This window comes from Anopheles arabiensis, chromosome 2 (genome assembly GCF_016920715.1).
Source record: "Anopheles arabiensis isolate DONGOLA chromosome 2, AaraD3, whole genome shotgun sequence".
Lineage (NCBI taxonomy): Eukaryota > Metazoa > Arthropoda > Insecta > Diptera > Culicidae > Anopheles > Anopheles arabiensis.
In genome coordinates, this window is record NC_053517.1 from 109,516,092 (window position 1) to 109,537,305 (window position 21,214).

At 46.9% G+C, this 21,214-nt stretch overlaps 4 protein-coding genes across 9 annotated transcripts in view; 2 read left to right on the forward strand and 2 right to left on the reverse strand.

The window, feature by feature from the left end:
- Positions 1–5,393, forward strand: part of LOC120908359 (lachesin) — a 31,790-nt gene extending 26,397 nt beyond the window's left edge. For both annotated transcript variants that reach the window (XM_040319279.1, XM_040319280.1), the window contains one exon: positions 3,669–5,393. In XM_040319279.1, coding sequence (XP_040175213.1) covers positions 3,669–4,234 — 566 coding nt within the window. In that variant the 3' untranslated portion in view covers positions 4,235–5,393. The remainder of the gene's footprint in view (positions 1–3,668) is intronic.
- LOC120908360 lies at positions 7–587 on the reverse strand. The gene has a single exon (XM_040319281.1). The coding sequence runs from the start codon at positions 535–537 to the stop codon at positions 100–102; it is 438 nt and encodes a 145-aa protein (XP_040175215.1). The 5' UTR covers positions 538–587; the 3' UTR covers positions 7–99.
- Positions 5,394–6,605: 1,212 nt separating the features above from the next.
- LOC120893709 (transmembrane protein 35A) lies at positions 6,606–16,080 on the forward strand. Of its 5 annotated transcripts, none has more exons than XM_040295756.1 (6): positions 6,606–6,801; positions 7,263–7,399; positions 7,495–7,956; positions 14,518–14,656; positions 14,972–15,123; positions 15,202–16,080. In XM_040295756.1, exons 3-6 carry the CDS (start codon positions 7,846–7,848, stop codon positions 15,268–15,270), a joined length of 471 nt encoding a protein of 156 aa, XP_040151690.1. In that variant the 5' UTR covers positions 6,606–6,801; positions 7,263–7,399; positions 7,495–7,845; the 3' UTR covers positions 15,271–16,080. The 5 variants fall into 5 exon arrangements, with proteins under 5 accessions (XP_040151690.1, XP_040151692.1, XP_040151689.1 ...); XM_040295758.1 differs by having other exon boundaries at positions 6,606–6,791; XM_040295755.1 differs by having other exon boundaries at positions 6,606–7,399.
- Positions 16,081–16,827: 747 nt separating this feature from the next.
- Positions 16,828–21,162, reverse strand: LOC120893708 (kinesin-like protein Klp61F). The gene is made up of 6 exons (XM_040295754.1): positions 20,842–21,162; positions 19,273–20,749; positions 19,041–19,200; positions 17,725–18,983; positions 17,491–17,649; positions 16,828–17,425 (listed from the first exon to the last, which is right to left on the reverse strand). Exons 1-6 carry the CDS (start codon positions 20,934–20,936, stop codon positions 17,273–17,275), a joined length of 3,303 nt encoding a protein of 1,100 aa, XP_040151688.1. The 5' UTR covers positions 20,937–21,162; the 3' UTR covers positions 16,828–17,272.
- Between the last annotated feature and the right edge of the window lie 52 nt (positions 21,163–21,214).

Below are 21,214 nucleotides of genomic sequence, written 5' to 3' on the forward strand. Positions count from 1 at the left end.
CCACTGTTACTTTCAGCAATTCTAATCGTTTTATTGGCTCTTGAAACTGCATACCCTTTACAGATGAGATAAACGTTACGTCTTCGTCGCCATTCTTCTTCAACCCTGAGCTGTCTGAGAGTTAGGTCCTCGGCGACGCTGCTGCTTGGCGGTGGTCGTCTTCTGCGTGAAGCGCTTGTTGAACTGCAGACGACGCTTGGCGCGTCCCGTTTTGCGCTTCGGCTTGTCCTTCTTCTCCACTTTCGGCGTTTGGCCCTTAACCTTGCCGGCACGGGCCAACGAACCGTGCACCTTGCCGCCCGGGAGGCTCACCATGTACTCTACTGGTTTGGACGGTGCAAACTGACCCAGGAGCGTAGTGCCGGGAACGTACCTTCCTTCGTACCATATCGAGATACGGTGAAATTCTTCGCCAAATATTTGCTTTATCAAATCGTTGATAGTTTCGGTTTTCTTCAGCCTTACTGCGGCTAGCCGTTCTTGTATCATTAAATCAAATTCATCCATCTTGGGATTTAATTTTCCGAAAGAGATCATTCCGGAGTTCAGCTCGTTACGCCTGCTGTGTTACGTCAACTGTGTTCTCGTCTCTTTCGCCAGTTTGACAGTCGGGCTTTTATTCGCTTCGCTATTGAGCTGACAGTTGTCAAAAAAAAAAAAAAAAAAAAAAAAACGATTCCGACCATTCTGTTGTGGAGGAGCTGTGTGTGCAGAGAAGTTTGTCGATTTTCGTGTGATTCGCTACCAAAAAAGATTAGTCAACACGAGAGGAAACATTCTGCCCAGTCCTTGAGATAAGTGGATTATATCATCCGACCCATCCAGTTTTGCTTTCCCTACTTTCCCTGCTTTCCCATGGAGAGGTGCACCAGTTCCTGGTGCGAAAAAGGACGGGATAAGCCGCCAGGGAACCGTCCACCGTCGGTTCAGAAGATCATTTGTATTTGTCGTGTGTTGTGTGCATTTTGTAGCGCATCCCCAGGCAAGCGCTCACAATCGTATTGCCAAACGATGCTCTTCCACCCATCATCGGCGGCGGTGTCGTATCCGGTCATTGAAGTTTATCGTTTTTCGGAACCCTCGGACACACGTGGTAGAGATGCATACAGCAAAACAATAAAAAGAAAAGGTTCGTTTGTAGAGAACTTCTGCGCGCTTCTGCATAGATGTGTATCGTTGCACAAAGCCCGCAGGTCCGATTTTGATGAAGTAGGATAATAACATTTACCTCCCCTTTTTTCATACAGGGCACTGAAACAGATCGCCGTCACACCACCACCACCACCACCACCGGCACAACACCCTAGTTAGGAATGCCTGCCGGGTGCCGGGAGTTTCGGTTTTATGGGTGACAATTTTCAAACCCAACTAATTGTAACAACAGACGGGGAAACCACTCGAAAACCAAACCAACCGAAAAAATGAAGCGAAAGGTGACAAGAACAAAGACAAACGAGTGTACTCGAGAACGCGCACCACGAGGATTAATTTCTCCGCGGCATTGTATGGTGGTTGCTCCCGGCCGGTGTCAGGAACGTGCCCCCTCTCCCATCAGGGTCCTATTTCCCGGCCCTTAATCCGTCGAAACGCGGAGCTGTTGTGCAATACTGAGCGATTCATTGACATGCAGGAACTGTTGTCTTCGTTGAAGTGCGTTCCTCGCTGAACAGATCGGGGCCATTCCTTCGTTTCGATTGCTCGGTGTGCATACTTGATCAGTGGTTGCTGTCGGTTGTCACACGGGCGGTGCGATGATGCGTAGACAAACAAAAACGCCCCGCGCATGTCAGCTGGTGGTGGTTGTCTGACTAGTAGAACCGTTGAAACATGGGCATAACAATGATCGGGCTTTCATCAAGACTCGTTCGAGTGTTTTTTTTATGGCACACGTTAAAAATCAATAACCCCCGCTCAAAAAGGGCTGATTTAAGCGAGCGAGAAATGCTAATTCTCCATCGGCTTCTAGTTCAAACACACAGTCTCCTGCCATCGTTAAACTGCACTGTCAAGCAACCATTTACTTAGCAATTGACAAAATATGAAACGGCTCAGTTTAACATTACCATTTCAGCATCTCTTTATCGTAGATCTTGTGTAATATGGCCGCATCGGTATCCGCTTGCAGCCATAATCCGCCGGTGTTGAATGACACAAATCCGTTACCCGAAACTCGAGTTTTACTCGATAGCGATATCTTAAGCGGTCGAAAGTAATCAAACCGTTTTGGCGCTCTCAGCATGCCTTGCTCTCGTACAAAGCTGTTGTACAATTTGTACCATTTTCCCGGCTGTGCTTGTGTGTTGCGTTTTGAAGTGCAGCGTGTGTTCTGTTTAATTTCTCGCGATCAATTTTATAGCCAGTGGAGTAAATGTTTTATGACTCAAGTGCGTGTGTGTGTGCGTGTCGCTCCACTTGACACTTGACACACAGCCTAATTAATTATGGATATTAGGGAGCTAATTAAAAAACGCGGCCAACATAGTATCAAAGTTTATGATGCAGCATATTATAACTCAAGAGCCAGAGCCCAAACACGTTTGGCTTCCAACACGAACAGCGTCAAACAGTCTTTAAACAAGAACTATTTAAAATTCCGGAACGGGATTTGTGCATGAAAACACTCTCTCCCACATCATGATGAGTATTTTATGCATATTGGATGTTGCTGCTGGTGGTAACCCAAAACGGGGACAACACTTACTGCCCGGCTGCATTCGTTTCGGCCTGTTAAGTTCGGTGACATCTTCAGTGATGCGTAAACAATCCACCGGGATCAACCGGGAGACAGCGTGCATGGAACAGGAAATGAAGTCCTTACCTTAGGACATTCGATTAGTACGTGAACGGCGAGGGGGGGAGTGGTCAGTATGGAAGGTGACAGTGACAAATAATGTTAATTTGTATCCCTTTCTTTTTGGGGTGTGTATGTGTGTGTTGGTCGATCCCAGCAGGCGCTGAATCGGAAGAATTTCATGAGCTTCAACGCACAGACCCACGTGGCTTAGGTGCGTACATGCAAGTGAAGGAAACACTACGTGGGGGACACAGTTGTCGCACGCGGCGCGAGTCTGTGTGCTGTTCGGTAACTGCTGTTTTTTTAGAGATATCATTTCCTTTGCACTAATTTCCTATTCATAACTGCCTGCCCCGGATGGTGAGGGTTGTGGAGAGCACATGTGGACAGCAGCAAATTATCGAAGCTCGTAGTGTGGTGGCGTGGTTGCGTGTTCACTGACCCGCGACAAACATCATCTCTCATTGCGTTTTCGGGTAGGCTTTCGGGGACAGGTTACAGTACTTGCTGTGGGGTGGTCAGCAAAGCGCGAAGGGATCAAGGTACAACAGATTGCACGAGATCTCGTTGCATGTTGCCGCGCCGCGGCCATACACATTCCGAGGGCACGCATCACACACACATACCGGAAGCCATTCTTCTTCGGAAGCTAGTAGTGTGTACCTGAGGGGAAGAAAGCGAAATCCCCCAAAAAAGAACAAAATTATGGTGCGGGCGGCAGCGGGTGCTGTTAGAGTTAAACAGTTGCTGTAAATTAATTAAATTTTTATTTTATTTGTTCGCTCGTAAACCGCGTAAACCAAGCGAAGGGCATTCATATAAATTGTATATTCATCTCTTCCCTCTCTCTCTCTCTCTCTCCTCTTTCACGCAGGTGGTGCAACATACTCGGGCAATGTACTAAACATCCACTCGGTGCACAAGGAGGACCGCGGCACCTACTACTGCGTGGCGGACAACGGTGTGAGCCGGGGCGACAGGCGTAACGTGAATCTGGAGGTGGAGTTTGCGCCGGTCGTGACCGTGCCGAGACCGCGTGTCGAGCAGGCCCTACAGTACGATATGGATCTGGAGTGCCACATCGAGGCGTACCCGCCGCCAGCCATCCGCTGGCTGAAGGATAGCGTGCAGCTGTCCAGCAACCAGCACTACCAGCTGTCTCAGTTTGCGACCGCGGACGAGTTCACCGACTCGACGCTGCGCGTCATCACGGCCGAGAAGCGCCAGTACGGCGAGTACATCTGCCAGGCGACGAACAAGCTGGGCGATGCGGAGGGCCGCGTCGAGTTTACCGAGTCCGTCATTCCCGTGTGCCCGCCGGCCTGTGGGCAGGCACGCTACGGCGGCGGCGCAAGTGCGATTTCCGTCTCGAGCGTCCTGATGGCGGTGGCCACCGTGCTGACGATGGTGGTGATTGCGCAGTACGTGAAGCGAGCATAAGCCACACATTCAGCCGCCGCATTCCAGGAAGAAAAATGAAACACCGAAGTCGAACCAAAACAGAGGAAAGGGACAGAGCAAGCAGAAGCATCACAATCAGGAAAATGTCTTCAATCACCACACCGTTTTGTCGATGCATCAATATTTGATGGAAGGACGATAGCCTCAGGACGACCGATCACTGATCACCGATCATTCAACTGATCGGGGGATGAAATGGAACCAAATCCGGGACATTAAAGCGTCATATCGAACAACACATCTCTCTTTCTGTAGCACGTTGAGCCAGATTTAGCACATCCAGCAGCACAATCATTCATATACATCCTCAAAAGCAGATCGTAAAAGTGAGCGTAAATAGGGTTTACACTTTTTTGAAGGTTGAGTTTTAGGTCTTTTGACGAATGACGACACCAATTACTACCTAAAATAGTGCCTAGCAGTAAACTTTTTCGAACAATCTTTGTCACTTTGGCCGGGGACCACACATTCTCAAACACATATCGGAACCGGAACAGTACACGGACACAGAGGCGAAGAGTAGGAAGATAAAATAGCAACTTTTCTTTGGAAAATCGGGACATTGATCCAGACGAATGTTTGAGATAGCATGTAAGCAAACAACAAGCAGAAAGTGTGTAAATCGTGCAAAACCTTTTTTTAAATTTATATGCTTTAGAGCATATTGTATTTTGTAAGAGAAGTGGATTCGTATACAGTAAAAATACATACACCAATACATAATTGATTCCCTCCAAGGTATCTGTGAAGATGAGATAGCTCTTGTAGGTGTAGGAACGGGAAGAGAAATGATTGGCTTTTCCCAATATCGGTGGCGCTTGGTTTAAGCGACAATATCGAATGATGGGGAAGTCGATAAGAAGGTAATCGTAAAGCTTTCTTTTTCGAATCGAGTATAATGTGAACAATAATGCTGGAAGGGAGATAAATGGTTTTATAGGGTGGATGCAGATAGAAGAAAAGCATTCAACAATCGAAAACAAATAATAGAGGCAAGAAAAGTGCTGAAGCTTTTAATATCGCGCTTGTGTATCGTGAACGTTTTCCCCCCAGAAATTACCTCTAAACTTTCTTCTAAAAAACACACAAAAAAGAAACAAAATGAGCGGCGCCCTTCCCTAAATTAGCAAAAAAAAAACGATGCAAAAGTGCTATATTCTATATACATACAAAACATTTGCTAGCGCGTGTTTATCCGTAATTTAGCTGGGAGAGTGAGTGAGCAAAAGGCATGGCAAAACACGATTTGCGCGTGAGAAGAGAAGGGTGCGCAAAGCGCTAAAAGACAAACGCTTAAGCAAATGGTTTTGTTCCGCTTGTCCGCAGCAGCAGCATTTTTAGTAGTTTTTTTTCTTCTTTTTTTCGCTATAGTAGTAGTATCGAAGAATATCTTCGCGATATAGTAGGGAAAACCGGCGTGCGCGAAAGAGGGTAGCAATAACGAACGAACGAACGGAGGAGGAGGATGGGAGGGGCTGGGCGAGAAACGATGTAATATGAATGTAATGCGTGGGAAGCAAACGAAAAACACAAATAAATGCGTTTTAAGTTAGATTTTAATAATAAAAAGCGGTAGAGTTTGTGTATTTGTTAATAGGCGTAAGTGGAAAGAACGAGTGGTAAAGGCGTTTATAATATCCCGCAGAGAGAAATTACCCTCTGGTTAGCGGAGACACAAACCGACGTTGATGTTGAAGCGTTTGTATTGCGGAGACACGAACCACGATTTCGCTCTCTCTGCACGGTGGGTGCTCTGCATGTAGCACAAAGGTAAAGTAATATTTATTTAAATGCAGGTTTTTAGTCCTTTTATTTCTGAAATCCATTATATGATATAAATAGTATGAATTAATCAGCTGTTGAATGGACTTTTATTAAATAGTTATTCCAATCTGTTCAAATTCACCGTGATCTTCTAGTCGCCTAAAGGTATGCAATTGGGAAAACATTTGCGATGGTGAAAGAAAAGCCTTTTAGGACCTTTTTTAAATCAGTCCAACACGTGGAATGGCCAACTCCTGCAAAGCTTGACCCAGCACTGAAAGTTGTTACTTATCAAGCCTTCGCTTATAGAATGTAGCCACCCATTGATAAGCTCCTTGTTCACGGGTACGCCCCAACTCTGTCAGCACGTTGAGCCTCCAATTCAAAACCGCAACGGCACATCAAAACAAGCGCAACCGAACAGAAGGCAGCATGGTTCAAAAATAAACACAAATAACGGAGAGCGAGAGAGAAACCAGGAGAGACACTTGCAAGAGAGTGAGAGTGTATCGCCGAGGTTTGGCACATTTGACCGAATCAAATGACAGGCACGCCAAGCAGCAGTGGCCGAGGAGCAGCGCGAAATTTCGAATCTCCCAGACGAAAAGCATCAGCCCGCGGGGCCACATCAGCAGAGCACCGACCACCACACGAACCGACGACGAACGACAAAGAGCGCGAAAGCGAGCAGAAAATAGCAGCGCGGTAGCGGATTGCAAATGTGTCCCCGCGCGCGTGTGTATTGTGTGTGTGTGTGTACGTGCGTGCGTGTGTAAGTGTGTGTAAGTGTGTGTGTGCGTGTGTAGCGCGTGCGTACGCTCATAGCAAAAAAAAGGGAGGATACAAGGCACCGTTGCAACAATGATGAAGCAATAGATTTTCAAAATCGTACCAGAATAGAATAGTCGCCGCGTTTTTGGCATCGATTGGCGAATGCGAATGAAAACGAAAACCACACATCAACAGGTGCCCGGAAACAGTTTCGTGTGAAACTGTTGTACTAAGAACTGCCACCTTCGGGACCGGTTTTGACAGTTCCGGCGCGTTTCCAGTGTGCGTGTACGCAGCGTAGGCAGCCGAAGGCTCCTCCGTCGGTCGGTCAATGACAGTTGGTTCGTCCTGTGGCACCCTGGACCCTACACATCCTTATACTTAACGCACACACCACTACCACCACAAAGCGTTTGAACGCGTGCGCATCCCGACGGAAGCGCTCACACACTGTCTCGCTCTGTTCTGGTAGAACCAATTTTCCAGGACCAGGACCGTCAACATCAAACGGCCAGCCTGTCAGCCAGCCAGCATCATCGGCCATCGCGCTTTTTCTCGTCGTCGGTTATTGATTGGTAGTGTGTCCCGTGGCTTCTCGCTGTGCAAAAGGTACGGATAACACGTCGCTTCCGTCGCGGTGGTCGGTTGTATGCGGTTGTTGTGCTTCTCACGGTCTACTAAGATCCGTTTTTGTGTCTCCACAGCATCTTTTCTGCCTGCGAATTGGGCGTTTGAGTGTTTTGTGTAGCGCCCCAGATCAATTTGTGTGTGTTTATTGATGGTTAATAGAAGCATTTTCCTGTGCCAGTGTTCTAATAAGTGAAGCCATTTGAAGCAACAACAAAAAAAGAGCAATTGCGTTGATTGAAGCTGTGTGTGCAATTCAGTGCGTGTTTGTGTGTGCGTTTGTGTGTCTAAAGAAAACGCCCCTCACCGAAGTGACACGGAAAGCATTGCTTGCCCAGCAAGCTTAGCGCTGTTCTGATAGTTCATCCTTCCCTCCCCCCCTGCCGGTACCGTTAAAAGCCGTCAAAATTACGCAAAACACGCAAAAGATGTCCTCGCTGGTGCTGAGGAGCCTCTCGATACTGCTCGGGCTGTTCTTCATATTCATCGGCATCATGAAGATATCGCCACACATCAGCAAGGACCTGCATCGGGACTTGGTAGGTGTTTCTTCTCCACGAGGGAGAGAGAGAGAGGGGGATGAAGACGTCTCTAGAATTAATAATGCATCCCTCTGCACTGAAGAGTGGTCCTCGGGTTTTCATCCTGGCAGCAACGCCATAGCAACCAGCACAGTCTTCATGCGGCTAACTAGATTTCGTCTTCTTGTACTAAAGAGAACTGGTGTTCTACACTCCAATTATGAGTCTGACTATAAAATAATCCACCTCTATGGATAAAACACCTCCCTCATTCTCTGCTTCTCCCTTTAATCTCCTTAAAATTTATTTGAGGCTGTCAGCATCATGCTCTCACATGATCTTGATGCGCTTTATCCTTTTCCGCGCCGACCGAGTGAAAACCGGGTATTGTGTCGTTTTTTCTACCCCAAATACACGTACATGTAGGTAAAATGAACCCACGGTTGTCCGTTTTATAATACACACACACACACTTCGGCCCCCGACACGTTTCCCCCCGAAAAAGTGGTATTGTTGCTCTCGAAATTAATGATATGCATTCGCACGGCTATAGAGAGCTGGTTGCATACTGTGATGCCCCTTTTTTTTGAAAACTCAGCATTTACAGTGCGTGTCAAACAAGAGCGACAGCGTTGTTACAAGCTTCACATTGAAAAATAATAACAATTACAAATTTATTGACTAATTTAATGATTAATGACTAATTTAAGACACAAAACAAGCAACTCCCTTTGCCACACGCTCAACTGTCGGCGGTAGTGCAGTGGCAACCACAACCCTTTCTGTCACTCACTGTAGCACCCTTCATTTTTACTCATGAGGTGGTGGTGATGGTGAACCCACTTATTAAAATAGCAATCGGAGCGAATTTTGCTACATTTTGTTCTGCGGCCTCGTCGCTGCTTTTCCACCGACTTTCCCCGCTGAACGCTAGAAACCCGCCAGAGACTAGGCGCGTAAGCGTAAACAACACATGCGAGGCGAGAGCGATAGGGGATGGGAAGGGTGAAAACCACTCGGAAAGTGGCCCACATAGGACCACCACCACGCCACGCACCTCCACGCTCTCGCCAGATCCGCGTCCCCTAAGGGACGTGTCCTGTCATGAAGTGAAAGGAGCAGTGGACCTCTCGGTGGCACATTCGAGTCCCCCACTCGATCCCTCGCATACGAAATGTCTTTTTGCTTGTCTTCTTGCTGTTGCCTGAACAGCACAAAATTTGGTTTAATTTTGTGTTATTTTGTTTTGATTTGCTTTCTTTGCCATCTCGGTTTTCTTGCCGCGTATCTTGCTCGCTCTCTCGCACGCCAGCGTGTATCGTCGTGTGTGATCTCTTCTTTGGGGATCTTACATTCAGTATTTTTTTGGGGGTGATATTTTGACTAAAACATAAACACTCCTCGTCGTAATTTAGCAGCAGGCAGTGGTACCTTTTTTCCTGGTTCCGTCCGTTCATCAATGAGCGAAAAGGCCTCTAACGTTATTAAACGCCTTGTACAACAACATGTCGTAATGGCGGTCGGTCGCAAGAGGAACAATCCACTTTGGCACTGTGTGCACTATGAACTTGCCCCCCAGGGGGGGGGCGGGGTATACAATGGGCGGGCTATTTCTACACTTGTTTCATTTTTGCCTCATTTCCGAACACCTTCATGTGTGCAATGTGTGGCCGGCAAGAATAAAATAACACGGCTTCACTGCACAAATGCGCACCTTGAAGATCGCAAAGATCGCTGTGTCTTTGGTGCGATTTAGTTGAATGAGCGTGAAATCATTGCGCTATTGTTCTAAAAATGTAATCATATCAAAAAAAATATGCAAAAAAATGTAATCACATTATTTTCCAAAGGAAAAATACAGCAATAAATAATGATTTTCTGGTAACATGTCCTCGTTTGGTAGTGGCTTGTGTAAGCCGACACACGCTGCAATTAAAATGTCATTTTCCGGCTGAAAATTACCTTTCCCGCGCGTAATCGATAACTCATTAAATCGAAAGCCCATTAAGGCCACACACGTGCATACGAGAGACATAAACACCCCGTTCTGTTGTGGAGATGGAGATGTCAGTGTGAGTGTGTAAAAGTTGCACCGTAGATCACCGTCGCTTGCATCATTCGATTATTCATGAAAGCGTTTCAATTATGCAGCTGCTCGAGAGAGAAAGAGAGAGAAAGAGAGAGAGAGAGAGAGAGAGAGAGAGAGAGAGAGACAGTCACCGATTTCGTTCCGTTAATCATCCTCCCTATCCCATCCCAACCACGTGTGCCGTGGCGTGTTTTGCAACCACATCAACCATCCATTTACCATATTTTTTTCCTCTCTTTCTCTCTCTTTCTGTCTTCTCGGTTGTTTTTCCGCCGCAGATCCAATAACCGAGATAGAATTTTGGGGTAAAAATATGGTTCCCACCTAAAACGAACTAATATGGCAGAAAAAAAATAATGGCAAGTAGGCAACATGAACTGAGGCCAAAACACACGATTTGCGCCTCATGCGGTTCTTCGCTTCCCCAACGATCGATCGATCGATCGGTTTCGTACCCCCTCACTGCAATCTATAATAGGTCGATTCGGACGATGATTTATAGCGATTGCAATTCGCTTTCCCTGTTTTGTGCGATCATTTTTAAGAGCAAAGGGGCCGATGACGTTGTTAGCTGAAACGTGATCGATCAGGGTAAGAGTTAGTCGATGGAGAACATGCTGAAACGTGATCTTCGTGATCTTCGTTTGGAGAGTTCAAACCCCCCCCCCCCTCCCCCCGATTCACGATTTATGATTGACTTCAAGGATCGTTTATTTCGATCGATCGACGTACTTGATCCTGGTGATACCGCAACGGGCGTGTACTACACACAGGTAAATACACAGTCACAGCGGCGCAGAATGCGTCAAAGCAAAAGAGGGGAAACTTGAGCATATTATGCAACGTCTCGCTCCCTTCGCACCGAAAAACAGCACAACCACACGTACGTGCGAGTGGCGCACAGTGTTATTCGGTCGGTATCGACCTGTCTCCGCAAAAGACAATGGTCGCCAATGATTGGAAATAGAATCGAAGCTGAAGCCGGTCATAGATCTTCCAACCCAAAAGTGACCGATATTTATAAACAAAGATTCGCGCTGCCGCGCTTACAACGACCGTGCCACTACTACACACTACACCACTCCGATGATCACACTAGTAGCTCCCAGATTGGGACCGGTTAACGATAAACAAATAGTTAGGTGAAGAAAAGAATGGCATTAATGAGGATTCCCCGGATGGATTCGTAATTATTTAAGCACACACACACAGACAGATACTGAGATACCGACACGCACACACACACGCAACACGATCGTAACAAGCGCCGTTCCGGTGAGTTATCGACGGGATATAACCATCGATCAATCAAAGTAAACACTGGGCTAGAGTGATTGCGTGAGTGCGGGAGAGAGAAAAGGAGAGAGAGAGCGAACGGGTGCACAAACCCGACAGCTCAAAGACGAAGATGCGCGGCCATTGCCAAACCGTAATGGCGTGTGGCCATGGGAGAGAAGAACCGCTTGAACTTGAAGAACCACACCACCATCAGCAGGCAGTCAGTCAGGCAGGCAGACAGGCGCTGCGGGTCGATCCTGGGTCGAAGTATAAATAGGAACGACAGAGTGTGTGGCTGTTTGGTTCTGTCTTGTTGTTGCTGTTGTTACATCGTTTTTCCCTGCTGTGTCCTTCCTGCTCTCTGTTAGTTCTCTCTCTCTCTCTCGGGTGCGTCGATTTGATATAGTCCGTCAATGTTTTGTAGGTACATTGATTTACCGAAAAGCCTGCGCACAATTCTTTACACTAGGCACTCGTTTTGAGTGATCAAAGAATGAGATCGCGTTGTACTAATAACAGTTGTCACCTAGTAGTACACTTTTTAGTACACATTACAACCACTCCATTTTAGAGGCCCATTTTTTGTAGAAAAAAACCCGTTGACCCTAACCTGAGTGCATTCCTTTTGCCGCTGCTCAAATTCCTCAAGCGATGACCGATCGACTTCAGCACACAGTATTAATGCGGATGGCGTCCGTCGCTGTGTAGGTGCAACCCGCCGCTGCTGACCGTCGTCTCCTCCCCTCCTCCGTTGTGATGATCGGTTGCTGAACCTCATACTCGTACAAACCAGATTAACCACACAGATATTCGATCTGACACTGGTGGGAGCACCAGAAACGAGCAAAAGAGAGAGAGAGAACAGAGGCTGAGGTGAACCTATGACCGTCAAAGCGAAACGTGGCCAAAAGGCAAGGGGCGGAAGCCGACGAGGCGGAAGGGGGCATTCTATTAAAAATAAACGCGACAGTTTCCCTGGATTTTTCGTACCACTGTCGTGGTGTTGGTGTTGATGCGCCGTTGGGTCAATGGTTGTCATCCGTTGTGTCTCGGTGATGCGCGGATGATCGTCGGCAATGGGAACGACGGTTTAGAACATAAACACGCAACGAATGCGATGCCACTGATTAGCAGCACACTAACATGCGATGCTGCCTGTTGTTTTGGCACGCAATAGCGCAATTATGTTGCACTGTCTTCATCATTTATTTGATGATATTTTTATCTTCTATAAAAAAGGGGGAGAAAGAGCGGACTCAATTCTCGAATACTGCTCCGCAGGTTTGTGATTCGTTTAAAAAGCACTAAACTTAACCCCTTTTGAAGTGGGGAGATTAGTTTCGCTTAAGGTTAAGACATCAATTGAGATCGAGTCAGCGGACGCACGATCACGTCTTCTCATTCATGGTCAAGAGTAGTATGAGCGTTACTGCAACATCTGTAGACAATCGTCGTTCTACGAATCTACGTCAACGGGAATAACCCACAAACACACACACACACACACACACACACACACATACATAGACAGCCACTCAAATGTGTACGGCTTGATTTGCTCCATTTTCCCACACCACCATTAACCATTGGAATGTCTTGCCGGCTCGCTTTACACAGCGTTTGATGTCTTGAACGTTACATACTTGCGTCAATTGTTCTGCTGCGGCCAGGCGATGATCGACAGGATCGTTTGCTCATCGATTGTAGCTGTTGCCGCACGGCAGAGTGAGACTGAGCAGAGGAGATCCATTCCGTGCTGTTTTGCCGTTTCCTTGACAACCATCCGGGCGAGCGAGAGTAGCGCAACAACTCCATCAACCACCGGGCGTCTCCATTACCGTGCGCACGTGCGGCCTTTTTTTTGTGCAAAAGAAGTTGTGCCGACGATATTTATTTACTTCCCGCACAACGCACGTCAAACTGAGGCAGCTTTAGAGCATGGTCTTAAATCATGCCCGATATTATTTACATTACCCGGACTACATGAAGTATGAAATTTCGCTCATTCTCTCTCTTTCGTTGATGATCGCGATGTTAATGATTTCCATCTTCATCTCTGTTTGTTCGACACCTCATTTACCCCTAATCATTAAGAGGTGCGAGAAAAAGGAGAGTCTAAGAGAGATTCGAACAAACAAACAAACCCAACAACACGTGCGCCGTTTTTGATGTCGCCATAAAATGAAAAACCACACTCCCTTGATGCTGCCGCCCTTAGAGCTAGCTGGCTAACCCCCATATCGGTGGTCATATTATGGGCGGCCTATGTGTGTATGACACTAATACTATTTTTACACCATCCTACGTTGTATCCGTTTGGTGACCTTCCGCGGCTTAAAGGGAACGACCTTAAGGTAGATCACGGATCATCATCAACGTCTTCGTCACACCTTCGTAGTAACTTTCCAAGATCGTTCCTAGTCACTGCACTTCCTACGACCTGTGGCTTGTCCTGCGCCAAATGCATGTTTTACCATACCTCCGTAGTGGACAGGATGCACAAGGTCGTTCGGGGGGGTGTGTAAACATTAAACTCAACGTACATTAACGATCTCATCAGACGATCTTTAAGGGGTAAATATGTAAAGGAGGATGCCCTTCTTGTAAAGTAGGTGAAGAAGATGAAGAGGATTCATCGGGTGTGGGTTTGCTCGGTTGGACCAATTAGCGACCACACAACCACGTGTGTGTTTATGAGAGATGGTTAGTGGAAATTTAGTAAACAGTGGAGTATTCATTCCCCTAACGAGCTGTTGATTGGTAACTATTAGTTACGGCTGCTGGTTATGATCATTTATGTGGAGATATATGCCATTTATGAACATAATAGACGCTTTGAATGTAAAGTATCTGTTATTAGTGTATAATCTGCTCATAACACTTTCACTCAAAGTACTGTCAACCGTAGTTCTATAAGAATATGTTCAATTCCTTCTAGTTCCTTCCAGTTTTCAATGCCTTTTGCCTTTACAATCAACCTTTTACTTCCATCAAAATAGTATAAATCTGTTAAAATGAATTTTTTTTCTCTTATATACCTCTTAATCACCCGTTCCTTATAGACCACCCAACACACGGGACGAAAACTACCGAAAATAACTTGCCCAATTGTTTTCTGCGAATGTACATAGAGAGAGCATCGGTACCCTTCCCTTCCCCCCGGTTACACCCCGCCACTAACCTACAGTATATATTTATGATTTTCGTTACAGCGCAAGAACTACGTCAAGTATGCGAAAGTGTTTCCCCTCTCGACACTGCTGGAGTTCAAAATACCCTCGAAATGGTACCGGCGATCGGTCGGCGGACTGGAGGTGCTGTGCGGGTTGGCCATGGTGCTCATTCCTAGCCGTGAGTAGTACAACGAAAGATAGAGAGAGAGCGAGAGAGAAACTAAAAACAACAAAAACAAACGCTTGGAATCGATCAATGCGGGGGTCTGGGGAGATGGAAAACTTATGGACTATCAGTGAAAAAGATACAGATTAGTGGGAAGAGGAACGTTGTTTTCCATTCGCAGACTAACGGTTTCAAGCAGTTCAGATGGCCAGCCATATGGCTGTTCTGGTTTGAGTCATAGCATTGAAATCGAACGATTGTTCCATAAACCGTTGGATTTAAAGTATGTAAAATAATAACGCGTGTTTCTTTTCCATAAAAACACAGATAAAATAAAAAATGCGGCCAACATAACGCTCCTGCTGTTGATGTTCCTGGCCGTCTACTCGCACTACATGGTAAGCGATCCGTTCGAACGATCCGGCCCGGCGCTCGTCTTCACCTTCATGCTGATCGGTAGGCTAGTGATATGGTATCAGGTATAAGGAATATTCAGAAGCCTTCAAACAAAGCACAAGCAATTAATATCGATCGCTCTCTCTCTCTCACACACACAGGCAAGTCGACGAGAAGCGGCCCTAGCAGCTGCCGCACAGCCCACTGCCAATGGACTGAAGCAGGAGTAAGGTGGCCATCACCAGTACCACCACAACCACCACGAAATACTGCGTCCGGCTAACTGATCTCAGTTCCCTTCAGCCCGTAACGATGCATGGATACAGAAAGCGCAATAGAGCGAGTGAGAGAGAGAGAGATAGATTCTTCATGCAACACAACCAGCAATGCAACACACTAAACGAGGAAAGTCGAGTTCGAGTCTCGCTCTGTCGAATTTTATACCAAAACAGAACGTAATGAGGAATACGTTTTCCTCCCCCCTGCCCTCCTCCCCAGCCAGACTCCTACCCCTTTGAAAACGAATCGAAACACGCGGAAGAGGACGAAATCGAAAGCAACGGAAATGGTTATATGGTTTCATTCGGTGTTTCACGCAAAAGCAGCAAGACAGGCGCGAACTGAGCACACTAGCACACTAGAGCACACGCAAAAAATACGGATACGGATTATTGGTTTGATATATTTTAATACGAAATTGAGCAGCACAAACGATGATGATCAACAACGAACCAAACTGCTATTAAGCGAACAGGGAATGGAGGAACATGGAAGTTTCGATTAGATGAACTATTATTATCTCGATCATTATCGTTTTTAGCGTCATCATTATTTTTACTTATTTTTACGTTTAGCAACGGAAAGGATTCTCTGTCAGCCTCTTCTGTTCTCTGCCGGATGCAAATTTGAGATACCGAGTGGGGGCGAGAGAGCGATTGAGGGAGAATGGGGGGGCCGAATGAAACGAATTGCGGTATTGTCTCTGCTTTTCTTTTTTCAAATGTGATCACAATAAAAACAAAGAAATTATTCTCTAGTCAGCAGCTGTATGATTTAATTTGTTTAAGGAAGGACATTTTTGTAGTATCGCGATGGGGACGAGTGTGGCCGAAAATGCCGGCCGGTCTCGGGGTCTGGTCTGTTTGTTAAATCATTGACTGGGGAAGAAGTCGTATTTTTCTTTTTGTAATGGGACAGCAGCAGCGTGTGCACTACACTACACTTTGTACTATGACTTTCTTACTCGAACAATTCGTTCGATTCGAGCGAACAGCGTACATATAACATATACATATGATATGATAGGAGTTTCCCAAGCAAACTGAGCACAACTCTAGCAATAAAGTGAGCACACGCCAAACAGAAGGAGAAGAGAAAGCCGTACCCTGCACATAGCCATAATAAGAAACGGAACATAATATGTGCACACATCTGCATAAAGTACGTCGAAACGAGACTAGTATGATTTATAATCTCTTAATAGGGAAGAACAAGATCGTGAGCCATTTTTAAACCAACGTATCAACGGATTACAATCGGATTTAATTTCTACAACGAATGCTGTCTAAAGGTTATGTCTCGAATAAATCACTCATAAAAGATGCAAAAACCATCTTCAGTAATTAACCACAGAATCAGTTCGGATGGAACACATAAACTACACAACACATAAACGATTTCAAACGAAATAAAGTGAAAGGAATGATAACAAAAAACACGCGCGAAATAACGATAAAAAGTATCGCAAACAAGCTGTGCTGCTGTGTGAGTTTTCTTTGCAAAAGAAAGACATTTTGAGAGTTTGAGTTTTATTTTTTTTAGTAAGATCTCTTACACAGTTTCGTTAAAAATGCTGCTGCTGTGTGTGTGTAAAGATTATTGTTAAAGGAAAAAGCACAAGCAAACAAACACACATACAACAGAGAGATGTTCCCATGTTCAACGTACTTTTTGATACAGGTAGTTATAGTAAATGTTTAAAAATTATGGCGCGTTATCTATACATATATTAATGCTGCATTTTACTCACCGCGCTTTTGTTAACTTTAGCGATAAAATCTGGTTGTACCGTTTCGTACCTTTCGGAACCATTCAGTGGCGGGTGTCTGCTTCCGAAGCAACACCTCACTGGTCGTCAAGACAATTGCAAACACTTCCCACACGGTGTATCGAACACGCACAGTGGGAAACAGATTAGGAGGGGGAGGGCATGATGGGTCAAATTACCAAACGTCAGGGTGAGATGGTGATGGAACTCGCCTGCTCGAGCTGTGGACTTATCTTTATGCCATTCTCCTGTTTGTGCTGTGGAATGTCTCCATTGATGAGCTCGTTGTTTTCCTTGTTTTCTTCAACACTTTCTTCGAGCATTTGCACGGAATTGATCTGCAAAGGGTAGTTGCATTTTGTTAGAATGTTACAGGAGAGAGTTAGCAAATCCCTTTATTTACCTTTGAGCCGATGTTTGATATCTGCAACTCCTTGAAGTGTTGCCTTTCCTCGTCCAGGTTGAGCATGTTGGATCGCTGCATCAAGGGCGTCGAGTTGCGGATTTCAGGAGCTTTAATGTTTGTAATGCTCCTCTCGAGCGGACAGATCTCTTCCATATCCTTTAAATTTCATTAAAAATTGTTTAATCATCTAGCACTTCCATCGTAAACCTTTGTTTTGCTCCGCCACCTTACCTCACAGATCGTTGTGGACAGATCCACCTCGGTGGCACCGCGCTCGCGCCAGAACCGCCGCAAAATGCGCTCATCCGGTGAAGTCATTGCAATATCCCGCGGGTACTGAACCTTCTTCCGGATCGGCGTTTTGCCCGACGATTGGTAGAACGTTAAATCCTTCTCGTGGAACCGTTCGAAGTCATTCTGCAGCTCAGCCAACTGTTCCTCGTTGGCCCGCCGTTCGAACGATTCCACCGTTTGTCCGATACGTTGCGTATGACCACAGTTGGCACTACCGAACTGTGCACGTGCTTGCTGCTGCACCTGCAGACTGCCCATCGCTCGGCCAATGCCTTCTTCCTGCGCCTGTCCAAAGTTTCCATTCTGTTTGTCGAACTGTTGCGCAAATTCTACGACACACGCACGAGTCTCTTCCTGCGCTGTAGACGCTCGCGTACGCTGTTGTTCGATCGTACTGGCAAGGGTCGCATTACTCACTTCAGCCACGGACAGATCCACACTCGCCAGCTCTTCTACTGCCTTTCTTTGGTGCTGTTGCACCAACGCAGCACACTCTTGCGCTTGGCTGTCCCATTCCGCAGTTGATTCCTGTACCTTGGCCTTCTTTTCGTCGATCGACGAGCGAATCGTTTGCAACTGTTTGGTAGCTTTCGTGCCTTGGCTAACCAGTTCGTCGGAAACGCGTACTACTACGCGAGAAAGCTCCGTCTGCTGCTGACTGGAAGCTGTCATTTGCTGCACGAACTCTGCCAGCAGGCAACTTACTTTCGCCTCAAATTTTTTCGTCGCTTTCAGCTCGTTTTGCTTTTTCTGCTCCGATTGTGCGACGTAGTCTTGCAGAACGGTGTGATTTCGTTCGAAGGTGGACGTAATCGAATCGAGCTCGGCCAGCTGTCCCGTGAAGGTTTGACAAAACTCGGCACACTTTGATTCGCGCGCTTGACCGTGCGTGATCATTCGTTCGAACTGTGCCTGCACCTGCTCGTGCTGTGCATCTATCGTGGTGCGAATACCAAGCTTTAGCTTTTCCATCGTGCTGGTAAACGTTTCCATCAAGGCTAGGCGCGATTGTTCTACCTGTTCCAAAAACTGGATGACCTCATCACGTCGTGCTTCCATTTTTCCATCCATCGATGCTTTAAACGCGCCCACGAGAGATGCATTCTGTTGCAGTAGGCTGTGGCTCACGGTTTCCAGCGTCGAAAGATGTGTCTTCGTTTCGATGTAAGCCGCTTCTTGTTGCTTGTTGTAGCTCTCTGTAAAATTGTGACAAATGTTACAATAATGCTAATGCTGTCGTACGTTATTCTTACCCCAGCCAACGTTCATGTCCATCGTGAGCCTATTGCACTCTTCCGCCATTTTGCTCACATCATCTTGTATAGTGCCAATGCGATGGCGCACACGATCGACAAACTGCTCCGTAGCGCTCTTATTCCTGCTATCGAGCTCTCTACGACGATCCACCGTATCCTGCAACAAAAAACAATAATAATCGATCTTTTCTAGAGCGTCCATCAGCATGAAAACTGCCAATTCTCTTACATGCAACCCATTCGTGTCTTCCGTCACCGATTCAACGACGTTGATCAGCTCCTTGGCCTGGCCCGTCAGCATCTGCTCCGTCTTGAGATGATGCTCGAGTATCACCTTCTTCTCCACGTACCTTCGCTTGGTTTTCGAAAGATTTTTCTTCGTATTCGACAGCTCCGCCCGTGTTTGGCCCAAATCATCCGCCGTACGGCGCAACTGTTCCTCCCGTTCGGCCAAGCTGCACGCCACCTCATTGAAGATCGCCTCCTTCCTTGCCAAATCCTCCTTCAGCGCTTTGATCAGTGCCAGCTTGTCGTTCAGCTCCTTTGTGGCCGCTTCCGATTTGTAGACCATCTCGTTGTACGTTTCCTCCGCCAGATAGATGCCGTTCTTGTCCCGTGCTGCCATCAGGTCACGCTTCAACCGATCAATCTCCTCCGTGTACTCCTTGATGACCGTTTTCTTGGACAGTTTCTGGTTCGCTTCCGGTTTGTTTTGAATGTTCTTCGCCCGATGCGCATACTCGAGCGTGCTGAGCGTTTCCTCGAAATCCTTGTTACCGGGCGAAACGGTCGCTATGATCGATGTTTTCGTGCGCCCTCCGAGCGACTCCTGCAGTAGGCGTGTAAGCTTCGACTCACGATACGGTATGTGGGGCGTTTTCTCCACTAGTGCCGTAATCACACGGCCGAGCGTCAGCAATGACTGGTTAATGTTGACCGTTTCGCGCGTTCGAATGCCCTTCTCATTGCCCGCCTTTGAGATGTTTTCGCTACCGGCCAAATCTACCAGATTTAGCTTACCAATTTTCAGCATTTCCTCACCGTCGATGCCATTCTCCTTGATGTGCACGATGATGGAGAAGATGGTATGCGAGCGGGACGACTGGGCATTCATCAGCGTCGAGGCCGTCTTGCGCCGTTCCTGACCCTTCGCCAGCAGCTTGTACACGTCATCCTTGCTGTGCACCGGTATCTCCTCCAACCCTTGCACAATCACCGAGCCCTTCTTCTGCACATCGTCAAAGATGCGTATCTTGATCGTGTCGTCGGTCGACAGCAGATCGCACAGTTCCTCATTGTACAGCTCGAGGTACGATATTCGCATCGAAAACTCCAGCTCCGTCATCCGCAGCTCGTCGAACAGATGGTTCACGGCGCGCGGTATGATGCCCGTCTGTGTGTCATCTTCCCAGGCCGCACTCAGATTCTGCTCCTCCTCCCCGACCATGGTGTGTGTTTTCCCCGTGCCCGTCTGACCGTACGCAAACACGGTACAGTTGAACCCGGACAGCACCTCCTCGATGTACGGTGCCACCACCGCCTGGTACACCTCATGCTGCTTCGAGTTCGGTGCAAAGGCCCGATCGAAGGTGAACTTTTTCGACGTTCGCGAATCGGTGTAGTTCGATTTTAGCTGCAGCTCCCTGTTTGAAACCACCTCCACCACCTCCTGCGAACGTATCAACTTCTCCCGGGCATTTGTTGGGCTGGAATGTGGGTAAATACAGTTGTCAAAGTTGTGCTAATGGGGAAAGTATGCCGAAAGCGGATGGCCCGTCAATAACCCGCTCATACTCACCGGACGCGAACGTAAACCTGCACATTCTGGTTAGATTTCGGTTTGTTCGCATTGTTTGATTGGTTCCGTTCGCTAGTTCCGTTGCTGGCGTCCATCGCAGCGAGTGTTTGCGCAACACAACACAAAACGGCACACTACCTCGAATCGCACACTGTGTCCACTTGCTGGTTCACTTTAACCAACTTCCTCACCCTTTTTAGTGTTTACTGTGTAGAGGTTGCAAGAAAATTGTCGATTGCAATCCAAGGGAACGCAAGGGAAGCCCCCAGCGAGCGAGTTCAATGGCGACCGTTTGCCCGAGGTTTGTGATGGCAGTTTGGTTCTGGATTTTAAACTTTGACAATCCATCTCGCACAGTTGACAGCGCGGCACA